This window comes from Odocoileus virginianus, chromosome X (assembly GCF_023699985.2).
Source record: "Odocoileus virginianus isolate 20LAN1187 ecotype Illinois chromosome X, Ovbor_1.2, whole genome shotgun sequence".
NCBI classification, from domain to species: Eukaryota; Metazoa; Chordata; class Mammalia; order Artiodactyla; family Cervidae; genus Odocoileus; species Odocoileus virginianus.
The window spans coordinates 37,533,380-37,550,539 of NC_069708.1; the positions used below are offsets into that span (position 1 = coordinate 37,533,380).

General features: G+C 38.0%; 1 protein-coding gene across 1 annotated transcript in view; it reads left to right on the forward strand.

Annotated features, from left to right (window-relative positions):
* LOC110149659 (uncharacterized) overlaps positions 1-17,160 on the forward strand; it is a 366,055-nt gene that overhangs the window by 236,421 nt on the left and 112,474 nt on the right. The window contains exon 8 of the mRNA XM_070461789.1: positions 8,191-8,310. Coding sequence (XP_070317890.1) covers positions 8,191-8,310 — 120 coding nt within the window. The remainder of the gene's footprint in view (positions 1-8,190; positions 8,311-17,160) is intronic.

The following is a 17,160-nucleotide window of genomic DNA, read 5'->3' on the forward strand; positions in this document are numbered from 1 at the left end:
TCCAAACAGTCGAAGGCTTTGTTGTAGTCAATAAAGCAGAAATAGATGATTTTCTGGAACTCACTTGCTTTTTCGATGATCCAGCGGATATTGACAGTTTGATCTCTGGTTCCTCTGCCTTTTCTAAAACCAGCTTGAAAATCTGGAAGTTCTTGGTTCACGTATTGCTGAATCCTGGCTTCGAAAATTGTGAGCATTATTTTACTAGCGTGTGAGATGAGTGCAATTGTGAGGTAGTTTGAGCATTCTTTGGGATTGCCTTTCTTAGGGATTGGAATGAAAACGGACCTTTTCCAGTCCTGTGGCCACTGCTGAGTTCCAAATTTGCTGGCATATTGAGTGCAGCACTTTCACAGCATCATCTTTCAGGATTTGAAATAGTTCAACTGGAATTCCATCACATCCACTAACTTTGTTCGTAGTGATGCTTTCTAAGGCCCACCTGACTTCACATTCCAGGATGTCTGGCTCTAGGTGAGTGATCACACCACTGTGATTATCTGGGTCATGAAGATCTTTTTTGTACAGTTCTTCTGTGTATTCTTGTCACCTCTTCTTAATATCTTCTGCTTCTCTTAGTTCCATACCATTTCTGTCCTTTATTGAGCCCATTTTTACATGAGATGTTCCCTTGGTATCTCTAATTTTCTTGAAGAGATCTCTAGTCTTTCCCATTCTTTTGTTTTCCTCTATTTCTTTGCATTGATCGCTGAGGAAGGCTTTCTTATCTCTCCTGGCTATTCTTTGGAACTCTGCACTCAAATGGGAATGTCTTTCCTTTTCTCCTTTGCTTCTCGCTTCTCTTCATTTGACAGCTATTTGTAAGGCCTCCTCAGACAACCATTTTGCCTTTTTTCATTTCTTTTCCATGAGGATGGTCTTGATCTCTGTCTCCTGTGCAATGTCATGAACCTCTGTCCATAGTTCATCAGACACTCTGTCTATCAGATCTAGTCCCTTAAATCTATTTCTCACCTCCACTATATAGTCATAAGGGATTTGATTTAGATCATACCTGAATGGTATAGTGGTTATCCCTAATTTCTTCAGTTTAAGTCTGAATTTGGCAATAAGGTGTTCATTATCTGAGCCACAGTCAGCTCCCAGTCTTGTTTTTGCTGACACTATAGAGCTTCTCCATCTTTGGCTGCAGAGATTATAATCAATCTGATTTCGGTGTTGACCATCTGCTGATGTCCATGTGTAGAATCTTCTCTTGTGTTGTTGGAAGAGGGTGTTTGTTATGACCAGTGCATTCTCTTGGCAAAACTCTATTAGCCTTTACCCTGCTTCATTCCATACTCTAAGGCCAAATTTGCCTGTTACTCCAGGTGTTTCTTGACTTCCTACTTTTGCATTCCAGTCCCCTATAATGAAAAGGACATCTTTTTTGAGTGTTCATTCTAAAAGGTCTTGTAGGTCTTCATAGAACTGTTCAACTTTAGCTTCTTCAGTGTTACTGGTTGGGGCGTAGGCTTGGATTACTGTGATATTGAATGGTTTGCCTTGGAAACGAACACAGATCATTCTGTCATTTTTGAGATTATATCCAAATACTGCATTTCGGACTCTTTTGTTGACCATGATGGCTACTCCATTTCTTCTAAGGGATTTCTGCCCACAGTAGTAGATATGATGGTCATCTGAGTTAAATTCACACATTCCAGTCCATTTTAGTTCGCTGATTCCTAGAATGTTAACATTCACTCTTGCCCTCTTCTGTTTGACCACTTCCAATTTGCTGTGATTCATGGACTTAACATTCAGGATCCTATGCAATATTGCTCTTTACAGCATCGGACCTTGCTTCTATCACCAGTCACATCCGTAACTAGGTATTGTTTTTGCTTTGGCTCCATCCCTTCATTCTTTCTGGAGTTATTTCTCGACATATTAGTAGCATCTTGGGCACCTGCCGACCTGGGGAGTTCCTCTTTCAGTATCCTATCATTTTGCCTTCTCATACTGTTCATGGGGTTCTCAAGGCAAGAATACTGAAGTGGTGTGCCATTCCCTTCTCCAGTGGACCAGATTCTGTCACACCTCTCCACCATGACCCGACCATCTTGGGTGGCCCCACATGTCATGGCTTAGTTTCATTGAGTTAGACAAGACTGTGGTCCTGTGATCAGATTGGCTAGTTTTCTGTGATTATGGTTTTAGTGTGTCTGCCCTCTGATGCCCTCTCACAACACCTACCATCTTACTTGGGTTTCTCTTAACTTGGACGTAGCGTATCTCTTCATGGCTGCTCCAGCAAAGTGCAGCCGCTGCTCCTACCTTGGACGAGGGGTATCGTCTCACGGCTTCCCCTCCTGACCTTGAACGTGGAGTAGCTCCTCTTGGCCCTCCTGCCTCTGCGCAGCAGCCGCTCCTTGGAGGTGGGGCCAAAAAAGGGAACATATTTGAGTTATTTCTAAGGAAGTGGATGAACCTAGAACCTGTTATACCCAGTGAAGTAAGTCAGAAAGAGAAAGAGAAATATCATATCCTAACACATATATACAGAACCTAGAAAAATGATTTTGAAGAATTTATTTACAGGGCAGCAGTGGAGAAACAGACATAAAGAACATATTGTGGACATCGGGAGAGGGGAGGAGAGGGTGAGATATATGGAAAGAGTAACATGGAAACTTACATTACCATGTGTAAAATAGATAGCAGATCTAGATTTGCTGTTTGGCTCAGGAAACTCAAACAAGGGCTCTGTGTCTACCTCGAGGGGTGGAGTGGGGAGGAGGATGGGAGGAAGGTTCAGAAGGGAGAGGATATATGTATACCTATGGCTGATTCATGTTGATGTTTGACAGAAAACAACAAAATTCTGTAAACCAGTTATCCTTCAATTTAAAAATAAATAAATAATAAGAATGAGCTTGGTTCATTGGTGTAACAATTAAGACACTGGCTGGCTGAAAGATGAAGTTCTGGCTTGGAATGGATTTAATTCATTTTGTAAACATTTAATGAACATCTACTATGTACCAGTCATAAGATTTAGGTGAAAGTAATACAAAGAGCATAAAGACATGGTCCTTGCCCCTTTGGACCTCAACTCTTATATGTTGTAAGAGCCTCAGTTTCCCAATCTCAAAATGAAGGGATTGGAGTAGATGTTGTTTAAGATAATATCCAACTTATATATTATCTGATTCTGCTTTTAAAAAATCAACATAAGCAAGTATGTATGACTTATATTTATAGATTTAAATTTGAAATGTGCATATCAAACTGAAATATTTACTAGGTTAAAATACCCATTTGGTACCAGCATGAGTGTGGATTGTTATCTATAAGTCTTTTCAAGTCATTACGATTGTAAAAGATTTTGCTCTTTAACCATTTAAGTCACTGTGTTTTTCCATGACTCTTTAACCTAAAGTTGATGTTATACTTAATTATTTTAAATATTCTTTGGAAAAGTTTGAGAAGTGCTTTTATGCCAACGTACTCATCAGTGATATATTTTTATGTAGCTCTACTATATATACTTAGAATTGTGCTAAGTGATGGAGATTCATGTGTGTATGTGTGTATACAGTGCTGACCACTGTATACACACATACACACAAGAATTGAAGAAGGTTTTTTTAAGAATTGAAGAATAAATTGAAGAATAAATATATATATACATATATATATATATATATATATATATATATATATATAACACTCACATATATATATATATAGTGGTTTAGTCACTAAATCGTGTCTGACACTTGCGACTCTGTGGACTGCAGCCTGCTGGGCTCTTCAGTCCATGGACTTCTCCACGCAGAAATACTGGAGTGGGTTTGCTATTTCCTTCTCCACGGGATCTTCCCGACCCAGGAATCAAACCTGGGTCTCCTGCATTGCAGGCAGATTCTTTACCAACTGAGCTACGAAGGAAGCCCATATATACTCATGAATGGGAATGTATGCTCTTGTAACCATCCACGAGTTTTATTAATAGGTAAAAAGGTAGTTTATCAGCTCTTATTTATAATTGTTTTTTTTTACTTAAGGTTTTCATTTCCCTTCTTAACTCTTACTAACATTTTAGAATCAAATTCCATATATTAAATCTGTTAAGATAAAATTCACCAGAGTGAACTTTAAAGATCTTATTGGCTTTATTCTTTCTAAGACATTAGACAAAGTCATCGTAAGATTTTTTTATTCACTAACATTCCATAACAGTAGATAACATGAACTTATTTGACTAATAAACCTCAGAAGAATAAAAGTCGTATGTACAAATTATTTTTCATGTTGACAACTGCAGAGACATATCTATTTTAATTAATAAACCTGGGGTTCCCAGGTGGTGTTGGAGTAAAAACCCACCTGCCAATGCAAAGGACATAAGAGACACAGGTTCATTCCCTGGGTGGGGAAGATCCTGTGGAAAAGGGCATGGCCACCCTCACCAGTATTCTTACCTGGAGAGTCCCATGGAGAGAGGAGCCTTGTGGACTACAGTCCATAGTGTCACATAGAGTTGGACACGACTGAAGCCACTTTGCATACACACACAGCTAGTTTTAATGCTGAGTATTTTCCCAGGCCACATGAACTTGAAGATTTTGGGTTTCTTTCTAATATATTCCTGAGAATTTTATGACTGCTTGATTTGTATAAGCTCTTACTTTTCTTTGAATTAATTGAACATAGCTCTTTTATAAGTTAATTTAGCAATACCATTAAGAGTCAGAAGAATATTTCACATTACAGCATACATATACAGACACACATGGCCTTCCCCAGTGGTTCAGTGGTAAATAATCTGACTGCAATGGAGGAGACATGGGTTCAATGCCTGATTCGAGAAGATCCCATGAAGGAGGGCATAGCAACCCACTCCAGTATTCTTGCCTAGAGAATCCCATGGACAGAGGAACCTGGAGGGCTATAGTCCATAGGGTCACAAAGAGTCAGACACGACTGAAGCAACTTGAGCCTACATGCATACAGACACACATAAATAAGAAAGCACAAGCTGAGATCTTATAGCTTTTATTTTAATGTTTTCCACCATTATGTTGGTACCTGCTCAAGTGGCTAAAGCTTTTTAAAAGCTCTTATTTTAGAGACACACTTAAGATTTGTATGTATTTTGTAAAGTAATCTTATGGAAGCTGTGTACTAGATTTGGGGCAAGGGAACCTCTGTAGCAGTTTATATATATATATATATATATATATATATATATATATATATACATATACATATACATATATATATACACACACACATATACATACACACACACACACATACATATATATATATATACACACACACATATATCAGTTCAGTCAGTCATGTCTGACTCTTTGTGACCCCATGGACTGCAGCATACCAGGATTCCCTGCCAATCACCAACTCCTGTAGCTTGCTCAAACTCATGTGCATTGAGTTGGTGACGCGATCCAACCGTTTCATCCTCTCTAGTTCCCTTCTCCTCCTGCCTTCAATCTTTCCCAGCATCAAGGTCTTTTCCAGGGAGTTAGTTCTTTGGATCTTGGAGTTTCAGCTTCAGCATCAGTCCTTCCAATGAATATTCAGTACTGATTTCTTTTAGGATGGACTGGTTTGATCTCCTTGCAGTTCAAGGGACTCAAGAGTCATCTCCAACACCACAGTTCAAAAGCATCAATTCTGTAGCACTCAGATTTCTTTATGGTCCAACTCTCACATCCATACATGACTATTGGAAAACCATAGCTTTGACTACACAGAACTCTGTTGGCAAAATAATGTCTCTGCTTTTCAGTATGCTATCTAGGTTGATCATAACTTTTCTTCTAAGAAGCAAGCATCTTTTAATTTCATGGCTGTAGGCAGGCACCATCTGTAGAGATTTTGGAGCCCAAGAAAATTATCTGTCACCATTTCCATTGTTACCCCATCTATTTGCCATGAAGTCTTGGGACCAGATGCCATGATCTAAGTTTTCTGATGTTAAGTTTTAAGCCAGCTTTTTCACTCTCCTCTTTCACTTTCATCAAGAGGCTCTTTCATTCCTCTTCAGTTTCTGTAGTAAGGGTGGTGTCATCTGGTTATCTGAGGTTATTGTTATTTCTCCTGGCAATTTTGATTCCACCTTGTGCTTCATCCAGCCCAGCATTTTGCATGATGTATTCTGCATATAAGTTAAATAAATGGGGTGACAGTATACAGCCTTGACCTACTCCTTTCCCAATTTGGATCTAGTCCTTTGTTCCATGTCCAGTTCTGTTGCTTCTTGACCTACATACCAGTTTCTCAGGAAGCAGGTAGGTGGTCTGGTATTCCCATCTGTTTCAGAATTTTCCACAGTTTGTTCTGATCGACACAGTCAAAGGCTTTAGTGTAGTCAGTGAAGCAGAAGTAGATGTTGTTCCAGAATTCTCTAGCATTTTGTATGATCCAACGGATATTGGCAATTTGATCTCTGGTTCCTCTGCCTTTTCTAAATCCAGCTTGAATGTCTGGAAATTATTGGTTCATGTACTGTTGAAGCTTAGCTTGGGGAATTTTTAGCATTTAAATGAAAAAAATGAAATGAAGTCACTCAGTCGTGTCTGACTCTTTGCGACCCCATGGACTGTAGCCTACCAGGCTCCTCCGTCCATGGGATTTTCCAGGCAAGAGTACTGAAGTGGGTTGCCATTTCCTTCTCCAGGGGATCTTTCTGACCCAGGGATCGAACCCAGTTCTCCCACATTGTAGGCAGATGTTTTACCATCTGAGCCACCAGAGAAGTCTTTGCTGGTATGTGAGATGAGTGCAATTGTGCAGCAGTTTGAACATTCTTTGGCCTTGCCTTTCTCTGGGATTGGAATGAAAACTGATCTTTTCCAGCCCTGTGGCCACTGATGAGTTTTCACAGTTTGCTGGCATATTGAATGTACCACTTTAACAGCATCATCTTTTAAGGGTTTGCAACAGCTCAGCTGGAATTCTATCACATCGACTAGCTTTATTCGTAGCGATGCTTCCTAAGGCCCACTTGACTTCACACTCCCAGATGTCTGATACTATTTGAGTGATCACACCATTGTGGTTATCTGGGTCATTAAAAAATTTTTTTGTATAGTTCTTTGTATTCTTGCCATGTCTTCTTAATATCTTCTGTTTCTTTAGGTCCATACCATTTCTGTCCTTTATCATGCCCATCTTTGCATGAAATATTCCCTTGGTATCTCTAATTTTCTTGAAACAATCTCTAGCTTTTCCCATTCTGTTGTTTTCCTCTATTTCTTTGCACTGATCATTTAGGGAGGATTTCTTGTCTCTTCTTGCTGTTCTTTGGCACTCTGCATTCAAATGGGTATATTTTTCCTTTTCTCCTTTGTCTTTCACTTTTCTTAGCTATCTGTAAGACTTCCTCAGACAATCATTTTGCCTTTTGCCATTTCTTTTTCTTCAGGATGATTTTGATCACCACCTCCTGTACAGTGTTATGAACATCCATCCATAGTTCTTCAGTCATTCTGCCTATGAGATCTAATCCCTTGAATCTATTTGTCACTTCCACTGTATAATTTTAAGGGATTTGATTAGGTCATACCTGAATGGCCTATAGGTTGTCCCTATGTTCTTCAATTTAAGTCTGGATTTTTGCAATAAGGAGTTCATGATCTAAGCCACAGTCAGCTCCTGGTATTTTGTGTGTGTGTGTGCTGACTGTGTAGAGCTTCCCCATCTTTAGCGGCAAAGAATATAATAAGTCTGACTTTGGTATTGAACATCTGGTGATGTTCTCCTGGTGTCCATGTACAGAGTCGTCTCTTGCATTGTTGAAAGAGGGGGTTTGCTATTCTGGGTGATAATTAATTTTTTCTTAGCTTTACTGTCTTTTCCAAAATTTCCATGAATATGTGTACTTTTTCAGGAATGAATTAACCTTTTTAATCTCCTTTTACTTCTCACTCATCTGCACTTTGCCCATACCACAATTGAGAGGACCTAAAAAATTATGTCCAGTTTTATGCTTTGATAATACACAGCTGACTCACTCAATAAACATATAAATATATTTTTCATCTTTTTGTAAGTCATGTTGTATCTCTCTCTGAATACAAATAGGAATATGTGTGTGTGTGTGTGTGTGTGTATTCATTTTAAACCTGAAAACTCTGGCAATTACACATTAGAATTGAAATATTGATGCTGATATGATTTTCATACTTTTTTTCTTTTTTTTTTCTTTTCTAGTGCAAGGGTGTGGCTAAAATCTATCATTACATAATTTCTCTGCCACCTGAACTTACAGAACTGGAAACACAAATTTCAGAAGTTATTACCCCTGAAGAGAAGCCACGTAATGTGAAAGTGGTAAGCAATTTAAAACAAAAGATTTATCATTAATAGAAAGTATTTAGTAAATATTTGTAAATATCAATCAAATTCTCTCTAATTTAACACAGAAGCCGGTGTTAAGGGTTTTTTTGTTTCCTTTTAATGTCTCTAAATGTATAATTAATACTTGAACAACACTGGAATTAGGGGTACCAGCCCATCATGCAGTCAAAAACGAATACATAATTTTACAGTCTGTTCTCTATATCTGCAGTTTCACATTCATATATTCAAACAACCATGGATAGTGTGGTACTGTAGTACTTATATATTGAAAAAAAAATTGCACAAAGGTGAACATGTGCAATTCAAACCCATGTTCAAGGGTCAACTGTATACAGTATATAAGATGATGTGATCACGTCTAGCTTTTCAGTATAGTCATATTAATTTTAGGTGACTTCATTATATACCATTGAGTTTATACATCATGATTTATTTAAGCATTCAATTGTCATTGGATTATTTAGAATGCTGACAGTTTCACGTGTTAAAAGTAAAACTGATATAATGGTCTTTTAAAGTATAATGTATTTTAACCACTCAAATAATATATTTGAATACATTTATATTCTGATAATAATAGCAGAACATACTGTTGTCTTCCCTGATAGCTCAGCTGGTAGAGAATCTGCCTACAATGCAGGAGAACCTGCTTTGATTCTTGGGTCAAGAAGATCCACTGGAGAAAGGATAGACTACCCACTCTAGTATTCTTGGGATTCCCTAGTGGCTCAGACAATAAAGAATCTGCCTGTAATGAGTAGACCTGGGTTGGGAAGATCACCTGCAGAAGGGAATGGCAAAACACTCCAGTATTCTTGCCTGGAGAGTCCCCAGGGACAGAGGAGCCTGGCAGGCTACAGTTCATGGGAATGCAAAGAGTCAGACACAGCTGATTGACTTTCAGTTTCACTTTGACAATTGTTTTAGGATTAATTGTATTCTTTTTTTTTCTTTCATTTATTTATATTAGTTGGAGGCTAATTACTTTACAGTATTGTAGTGTTTTTTGCCATACATTGATATGAATCAGCCATGGATTTACATGTGTTCCCCATCCTGAATCCCCTTCCCTCCTCTCTCCACATCCCATCCCTCTGGGTCATCCTAGTGCACCAGCCCTGAGCATTGTCTCATGCATCAAACCTGGACTAGCCATCTGTTTCACAATTGATAATATACGTTTCAATGCTATTCTCTCAGATCATCCCACCCTCGCCTTCTCCCACAGAGTCCAAAAGTCTGTTCCATACATCTGTGTCTGTTTTTCTGTCTTGCATATAGTGTTATCATTGCCATCTTTCTAAATTCCATGTATATGTGTTAGTATACTGTATTGGTGTTTATCTTTCTGGCTTACTTCACTCTGTATAATGGACTCCAGTTTCATCCACCTCATTAGAACTGCTTCAACTGTATTCTTTTTAATGTCTGAGTAATATTCCATTGTGTATATGCAGCATAGCTCTCTTATCCATTCGTCTGCTGATGGGCATCTAGGTTGCTTCCATGTCCTGGCTATTATAAACTGTGCTGTGATGAACATTGTGGTGCACGTGTCTCTTTCAGATCTGGTTTCCTCAGTGTGTATGCCCAGGAATGGGACCGTTGGGTCATATGGCAGTTCTATTTCCAGTTTTTTTCCAGTTTTTTAAGAAATCTCCACACTGTTCTCCATAGTGGCTGTACTAGTTTGCATTCCCACCAACAGTGTAAGAGGGTTCCCTTTTCTCCACACCCTCTCCAGCATTTATTGCTTGTAGACTTTTGGATAGCAGCCAATCTGACTGGCGTGTAATGATACCTCATTGTGGTTTTGATTTGCATTTCTCTGATAATGAGTGACATTGAGCATTTTTTCATGTGTTTGTTAGCCATCAGTATGTCTTCTTTGAAAAAATGTCTGTTTAGTTCTTTGGCCTACTTTTTGATTGGGTCATTTATTTTTCTAGAATTGAGCTTCAGGATTTGCTAGTATATTTTTGAGATTAACCCTTTGTCCTTTGCTTCATTTGCTATTATTATCTCCCATTCTGAAGGCTGTCTTTTCACTTTGCTTATAGTTTCCTTTGTTGTGCAGAAGCTTTTATTTTAATTAGGTCCCATTTGTTTATTCTGCTTTTATTTCCATTACTCTGGGAGATGGGTCATAGAAGGTACTGCTATAATTTATGCCAGGGAGTGTTTTGCCTGTTTTCCTCTAGGAGTTTTATAGTTTCTGGTCTTATATTTAGATCTTTAATCCACTTTGAGTTTATTTTTGTGTATGGTGTTAGAAAGTCTTCTAGTTTCATTCTTTTACAAGTGGCTGACCAGTTTTCCCAGGACCGTTTATTAAAGAGGTTGTCTTTTTTCTATTGTATATCCTTGCCTCTTTGTCAAAGATAAGGTGACCATACGTTCGTGGATTTATCTCTGGGCTTTCTATTTTGTTCCACTGATCGATATTTCTGTCTTTGTGCCAGTACCATACTGTCTTGATGACTGTGGCTTTGTAGTACAGCCTAAAGTCAGGCAGGTTGATTCCTCCAGTTCCATTCTTCTTTCTCAAAATTGCTTTGGCTATTAGAGCTTTTTTGTATTTCCATACAAATTGTGAAATTATTTGTTCTAGTTCTGTGAAAAATAACATTGGTAACTTGATAGGGATTTCATTGAATCTATAGAATGCTTTGGGTAGTATAGCCATTTTGACAATATTGATTCTTCCAATCCATAAACACGGTATATTTCTCCATCTATTTGTGTCCTCTTTGATTTCCTTCATAGTGTTTTATAGTTTTCTATATATATGTCTTTTCTTTCTTTAGGTAGATATACTCCTAAGTATTTTATTCTTTTTGTTGCAATGGTGAATGCTATTGTTTTCTTAATTTCTTTCTGTTTTCTCATTGTTAGTGTATAGGAATGCAAGGGATTTCTGTGTGTTAATTTTATATCCTGCAACATTACTGTATTCACTGGTTAGCTCTAGTAATTTTCTGGTAGAGTCTTTAGGGTTTTCTATGTAAAGGATCATGTCATCTGCAAACAGTGAGAGTTTCACTTCTTCTTTTCCTATCTGGATTCCTTTTATTTCTTTTTCTTCTCTGATTGCTGTGGATAAAACTTCCAAAACTATGCTGAATAGTAGTGGTGAGACTGGGCACCCTTGTCTTGTTCCTGATTTTAGGGGAAATGCTTTCGATTCTTCACCATTGAGGATAATGTTTGCTGTGAGTTTGTCATATATAGCTTTTATTATGTTGAGGTATGTTCCTTCTATTCCTGCTTTCTGGAGAGTTTTTATCATAAATGGATGTTGAATTTTGTCAAAGGCTTTCTCTGCATCTATTGAGATAATCGTATGGTTTTTATCTTTTAATTTGTTCGTGTGGTGTATTAATTGATTTGTGGATATTAAAGAATCCTTGCATTCCTGCGATAAAGCCCACTTGGTAATGATGTTTGATCTTTTTAATATGTTGTTGGATTCTGTTTGCTAGAATTTTATTAAAGATTTTTGCATCTATGTTCATCAGTGATATTGGCCTGTAGTTTTCTTTTTTTGTGGCATCTTCGTCTGGTTTTGGAATTAGGGTGATGGTGGCCTCATAGAATGAGTTTGGAAGTTTGCCTTATTCTGCAGTTTTCTGGAAGAGTTTGAGTAAGATAGGTGTTAGTTCTTCTCTAAATTTTTGGTAGAATTCAGCTGTGAAGCCATTTGGTCCTGGGCTTTTGTTTGCTGGAAGATTTCTGATTACAGTTTCAATTTCCTTGCTTGTGATGGATGGGTTTGTTAAGATCATCTATTTCTTCCTGGTTCAGTTTTGGAAAGCTATACCTTTCTAAGAATTTGTCTATTGCTTCCAAATTGTCCATTTTATTGGCATATAGCTGCTGGTAGTAGTCTTTTATAATCCTTTGTATTCTGTGTTGTCTGTTGTGATCTCTGCATTTTATTTCTAATTTTGTTGATTTGATTCTTCTCCCTTTGTTTCTTGATGAGTCTGGCTAACGGTTTGTTAATTTTATTTATCTTGTCAAAGAACCAGCTTTTAGCTTTGTTGATTTTTGCTATGGTCTCTTTTTTTCTTTTGCATTTGTTTCTGTCCTAATTTTTAAGATTTCTTTCCTTCTACTAACCCTGGGGTTCTTCGTTTCTTCCTTCTCTAGTTGCTTTAGGTGTAGAGTTAGGTTATTTATTTGACTTTTTTTTTCCATTTATTTTTATTAGTTGCAAGCTAATTACTTTACATTATTGTAGTGGTTTTATCATACATTGACATGAATCAGCCATGGATTTACATATATTCCCCATCCCAATCCCCCCTCCCACCTCCCTCTCCACCCAATCCCTCTGGGTCTTCCCAGTGCACCAGGCCCAAGCACTTGTCTCATGCATCCAGCCTGGGCTGGTGATCTGTTTCACCCTAGATAATATACATGTTTCAATGCTGTTCTCTCTAAACATCCCACCCTCGCCTTCTGCCACAGAGTCCAAAATTCTGTTCTGTACATCTGTGTCTCTTTTTCTGTTTTGCATATAGGGTGAACTTTCCTCTTAACACTTCTTTTACAGTGTCCCACAGGTTTTTGGTTGTTGTGTTTTCATTTTCATTCATTTCTATGCATATTTTGATTTATTTATTTCTTCTATGATTTGTTGGTTATTCAGAAACGTGTTATTTAGCCTCCATGTGTTGGAATTTTTAATAGTTTTTTCCCTATAATTGAGATCTAATCTTACTGCATTGTGGTCAGAAAATATGACTGGGATGATTTCAATTTGTTTGAATTTACCAAGGCTAGATTTATGACCCAGGATATGATCTATTCTGGAGAAGGTTCCATGTGCACTTGAGGAAAAGGTGAAATTGATTGTTTTGGGGTGAAATGTCCTATAGATATCAATTAGGTCTAGCTGGTCCATTGTGACTTTTAAGTTTGTGTTTCCTTGTTAATTTTCAGTTTAGTTGATCTATCCATAGGTGTGAGTGGGGTATTAAAGTTTCCCACTATTATTGTGTTATTGTTAATTTCCCCTTTTATACTTACTAGTGTTCGCCTTACATATTGTGCTATTCCTATATTGGGTACATATATATTTATAATTGTTATATCTTCTTCTTGGATTGAAGCTTTGATCATTATGTAGTTTCCTTCTTTGTCTCTTTTCACAGCCTTTATTTTAGTCTGTTTCATGTGATATGAGTATTACGACTCCTGCTTTCTTTTGGTCTCCGTTTGTTTGAAATATTTTTTTTCCAGCCCCTCACTTTCAGTCTGTATGTGTCCCTTGTTTTGAGGTTGGTCTCTTGTAGACAGCATATATAGGGGTCTTGTTTTTGTTTCCATTCAGCCAGTCTTTGTCTTTTGGTTGGGGCATACAACCCATTTACATTTAAGGTAATTATTGATAAATATTATCCCATTGCCATTTACTTTGTTGTTTTGGGTTAGAGTTTATACAGTCTTTCTGTGTTTCCTGTCTGGAGAAGATCCTTTAGAATTTGTTGAAAAGCTGGTTTGATGGTGCTGAATTCTCTCAGCTTTTGCTTGTCTGTAAAGCTTTTGAATTATCCTTTATATCTGAATGAGATCCTTGCTGGTTACAGTAATGGGTTGTAGATTATTCTTTCATTACTTTAAGTATGTCCTGCCATTCCCTTCTGGCCTGAAGAGTTTCTATTGAAAGATGAGCTGTTATCCTTATGGGAATCCCCTTGTGTGTTATTTGTTGTTTTTCCATTGCTGTTTTTAATATTTGTTCTTTGTGTTTGATCTTTGTTAATTTGATTAATATGTGTCTTGGGGTGTTTTGCCTTGGGTTTGTCCTGTTTGGGACTTTCTGGGTTTCTTGGACATGTGTGACTATTTCCTTCCCCATTTTAGGGAAGTTTTCAACAATTATCCCCTTGAGTATTTTCTCATGGCCTTTCTTTTTGTTGTCTTCTTCTGGGAATCCTATGATTCCAATATTGGGTCATTTCACATTGTCCCAGAGGTCCCTGAGGTTGTCCTCATTTCTTTTGATTCTTGTTTCTTTTTTTCCTCTCTGCTTCATTTATTTCCACCATTTTATCTTCTACCTCACTTATCCTGAAGATTTGATTCTTAAATGTTCAAAATTCATATCAAATACTAAAAAACAATGATTAAAAATCTAAAGTAGAGTTTAGACTCTTAAAAATACAATATTAAAAAACACACAAAAAGTATAAGAAATATATATGAAGTTCACTTTTAAAATAGGGTCCTTTCTCTCTCTCTCTCTCTTTTTTTTTGCAAGGTAATAATGGGTTATATAAATGAAAATTTAAGGAGTAATAGAGCACTTTAAAAAAAGAAGAAAAACATTTTTAATTAAAAAAATAATAAAAATATATCTAGGAATTTCTCTGGAGCTGTTGTGGGCAGTATGGTTTCAGTTCAGTTTCAGAAAGTTCCTTCTTCCAGCTTATACTTCTCAATATCTATAGGCCCCTTCCAATATAGTCGGTGTTAACTACAGGGATTTTAATCTGTTTCACCTGTCACTTCTAAAGCGGTTCTCTTTGTTTATTTGGCTTTGTTTGCAGGTCTTTTCAGTGTCTAATTTCTGCCCTGACACAAGGCGGTGGAGGTGGTCTCTTATTTAAGTTCACTTATTCAGTCGTGCTGTGGGGAGGGCGGAACACTGCAAAGATATATCACTGGCATGTGCAGGGAGTAATCACAGTTTTTCAGCCACACTGGGTTTGCCCCCACTCACAGTGTGTGTGCTTTCCTAGTCTACACTGCTCAGGCTTCAGGTTGCTCTACAGGGAGCAGGCCCTGAGTTGCATGCACTTCCCAGGTCTAAGCCGCTCAGGTTCAGGTTATTAGGTACTCTGTGAAGGTGCAGACTTGGTTGGGCCTGTGTTTTGTGCCGTTCCCAGTCCAAGCAGCTCAGGCAACCAGGTGCTTGATGAGCACACTCTCTTCAGGTGCAGCACGACTTATCCCCTCCCTGGTCCTAGCCTCAGTTTCCGGGCACACCCAGTCTGGTGTGCCTTGTTTCTCTTCTGGGGAGCTGATCTCTGACTGCGACCCTCCAGGCAGATGTCAACCATCCAGAATCTCAGGAAATGTTGGTTAGAAACTGTTTGCAGTTTGGTAGGGGATGCCCTCTCTGGGGCCGAGTTCACCCCTTTCTGTCTCTGGCTGTTGCCCACCTGCCCCCGTGCCTCCAGTGGGGGAAGGGCCGATCTGCAGCCGGCTAGCTCTTCTCTGGTATTGCTCAGTCCTTTGTTCTGTGAATGGGCGGGCAGTGCCTTAGGTTAGGTCTTTTCGCAGGTTAATTCTCTCTGTCTCTTGCTATCCCACAGTTTAGATTGCTACCTCAGATTAGCTCCCTCAGATTGCGCTCAGGGCATTCAGTCCCGGTCCTTACCCTAAGCAATGCCGCCCACTCCTCTCCGTTCAGCCCCCACTTGCTGGTGGTGGATGCAAGCTTCTAGGGTACTTTTCTCCTGGGAGTTGCCTTTAGGTATGTAATCTGTGGGTTGTATTTATTTACTTTTCCTCCCAGTTAGGTTCCCTCTGAGATTCAAAAACTTCCCCCAGACCCACCAGTGAGGGGGTTTCCTGGTGTTTGGAAACTTCTATTAAGACTCCCTTCCCGGGATGGATTTCATTCCCTAACTCTTCTGTCTCTCTTTTTATCTTTTATATTTTGTCCTACCTCCTTTTGAAGACAATGGGCTGCTTTTCTGGGTGCCTGATGCCATCTGCCAGCGTTCAGAAGTTGTTTTGTGGAGTGGATCAGCGTTCAGATGTTCTTTCGATGAATTTGTGGGGGAGAAAGTGGTCTCCCTGTCCTATTCCTCTGCCGTCTTAGCTCCCACCCCCAACCCCTTATTTTCTAATATAGACATTTATAGCTATAAGTTTCCCTGGGCTTACACACTTATTTAACTATATCACACAAATTTTGATATATTGTGATTTAATTATCATTCCATTCAATCTGTTTTATAATTTATCTGATGATTTCTTCTTTGACCTAAGGATTTTTTTTTTTTAATGGATTACTTACTTTGAAAATATTTGATGACTTTCTTGCTACCTTTTTGATTTCTAATTGAATTCCTTTGTGGCCAGACATTCCAGTATTTTGTAATTTATTAAAACTTATTTTGTATCCCAGCATATGATCTACCGTGATGAAAGTGTAATGTGCACTAGAGAAGTGTGTGTTACTCTGTAGTTGTTATATATAGTGCTCTATAGATGTTTTTAATGCTTTTAATTCTTTGAACATATCTCTTTTTTTTTTTTAAACATATCTCTTATAGCTGTTTTCAAGACTTTAAGGCTTTGATTACTTGTTTACTGTTGATCAGAGACCTCCTTCAGTTCTTTGCCATGAGTACTTCTCTGTAGGATTTACAGAACGGTAGCTGGCTTCCCTCAGAGTGATCAAGCAAGAGAGGGAAAGCAAGATGGAATTTACAGTCTTTTTGGAACTTAATCTTGGAAGTGATATTTCATATTTTTGGTCATATTCCTTTCATTAGAAATAAATCAAGATATGGTAATTTCACACGGACATGAACAGCAGAAGATGAGGACCATTGGAAGCCATCTTAAAAGTTGCCTACTGTTAATACAATGACAATCCAATCTGGGCATTCTTGAAGATCATTCTCTTTCTATATGAAAACCATGGCTTTTGTTCATTTGTGTAAATTAAACAGTATAAACTAGTAAATCACATTCATTTTCATAAGTGTGCAAAATTTATTTACAGGTAGCTGTGTCTTTGGGTTTTTTTTTCCCTTTTTAAAAAAATTTATTTTAATTGGAGGCTAATTACTTTAC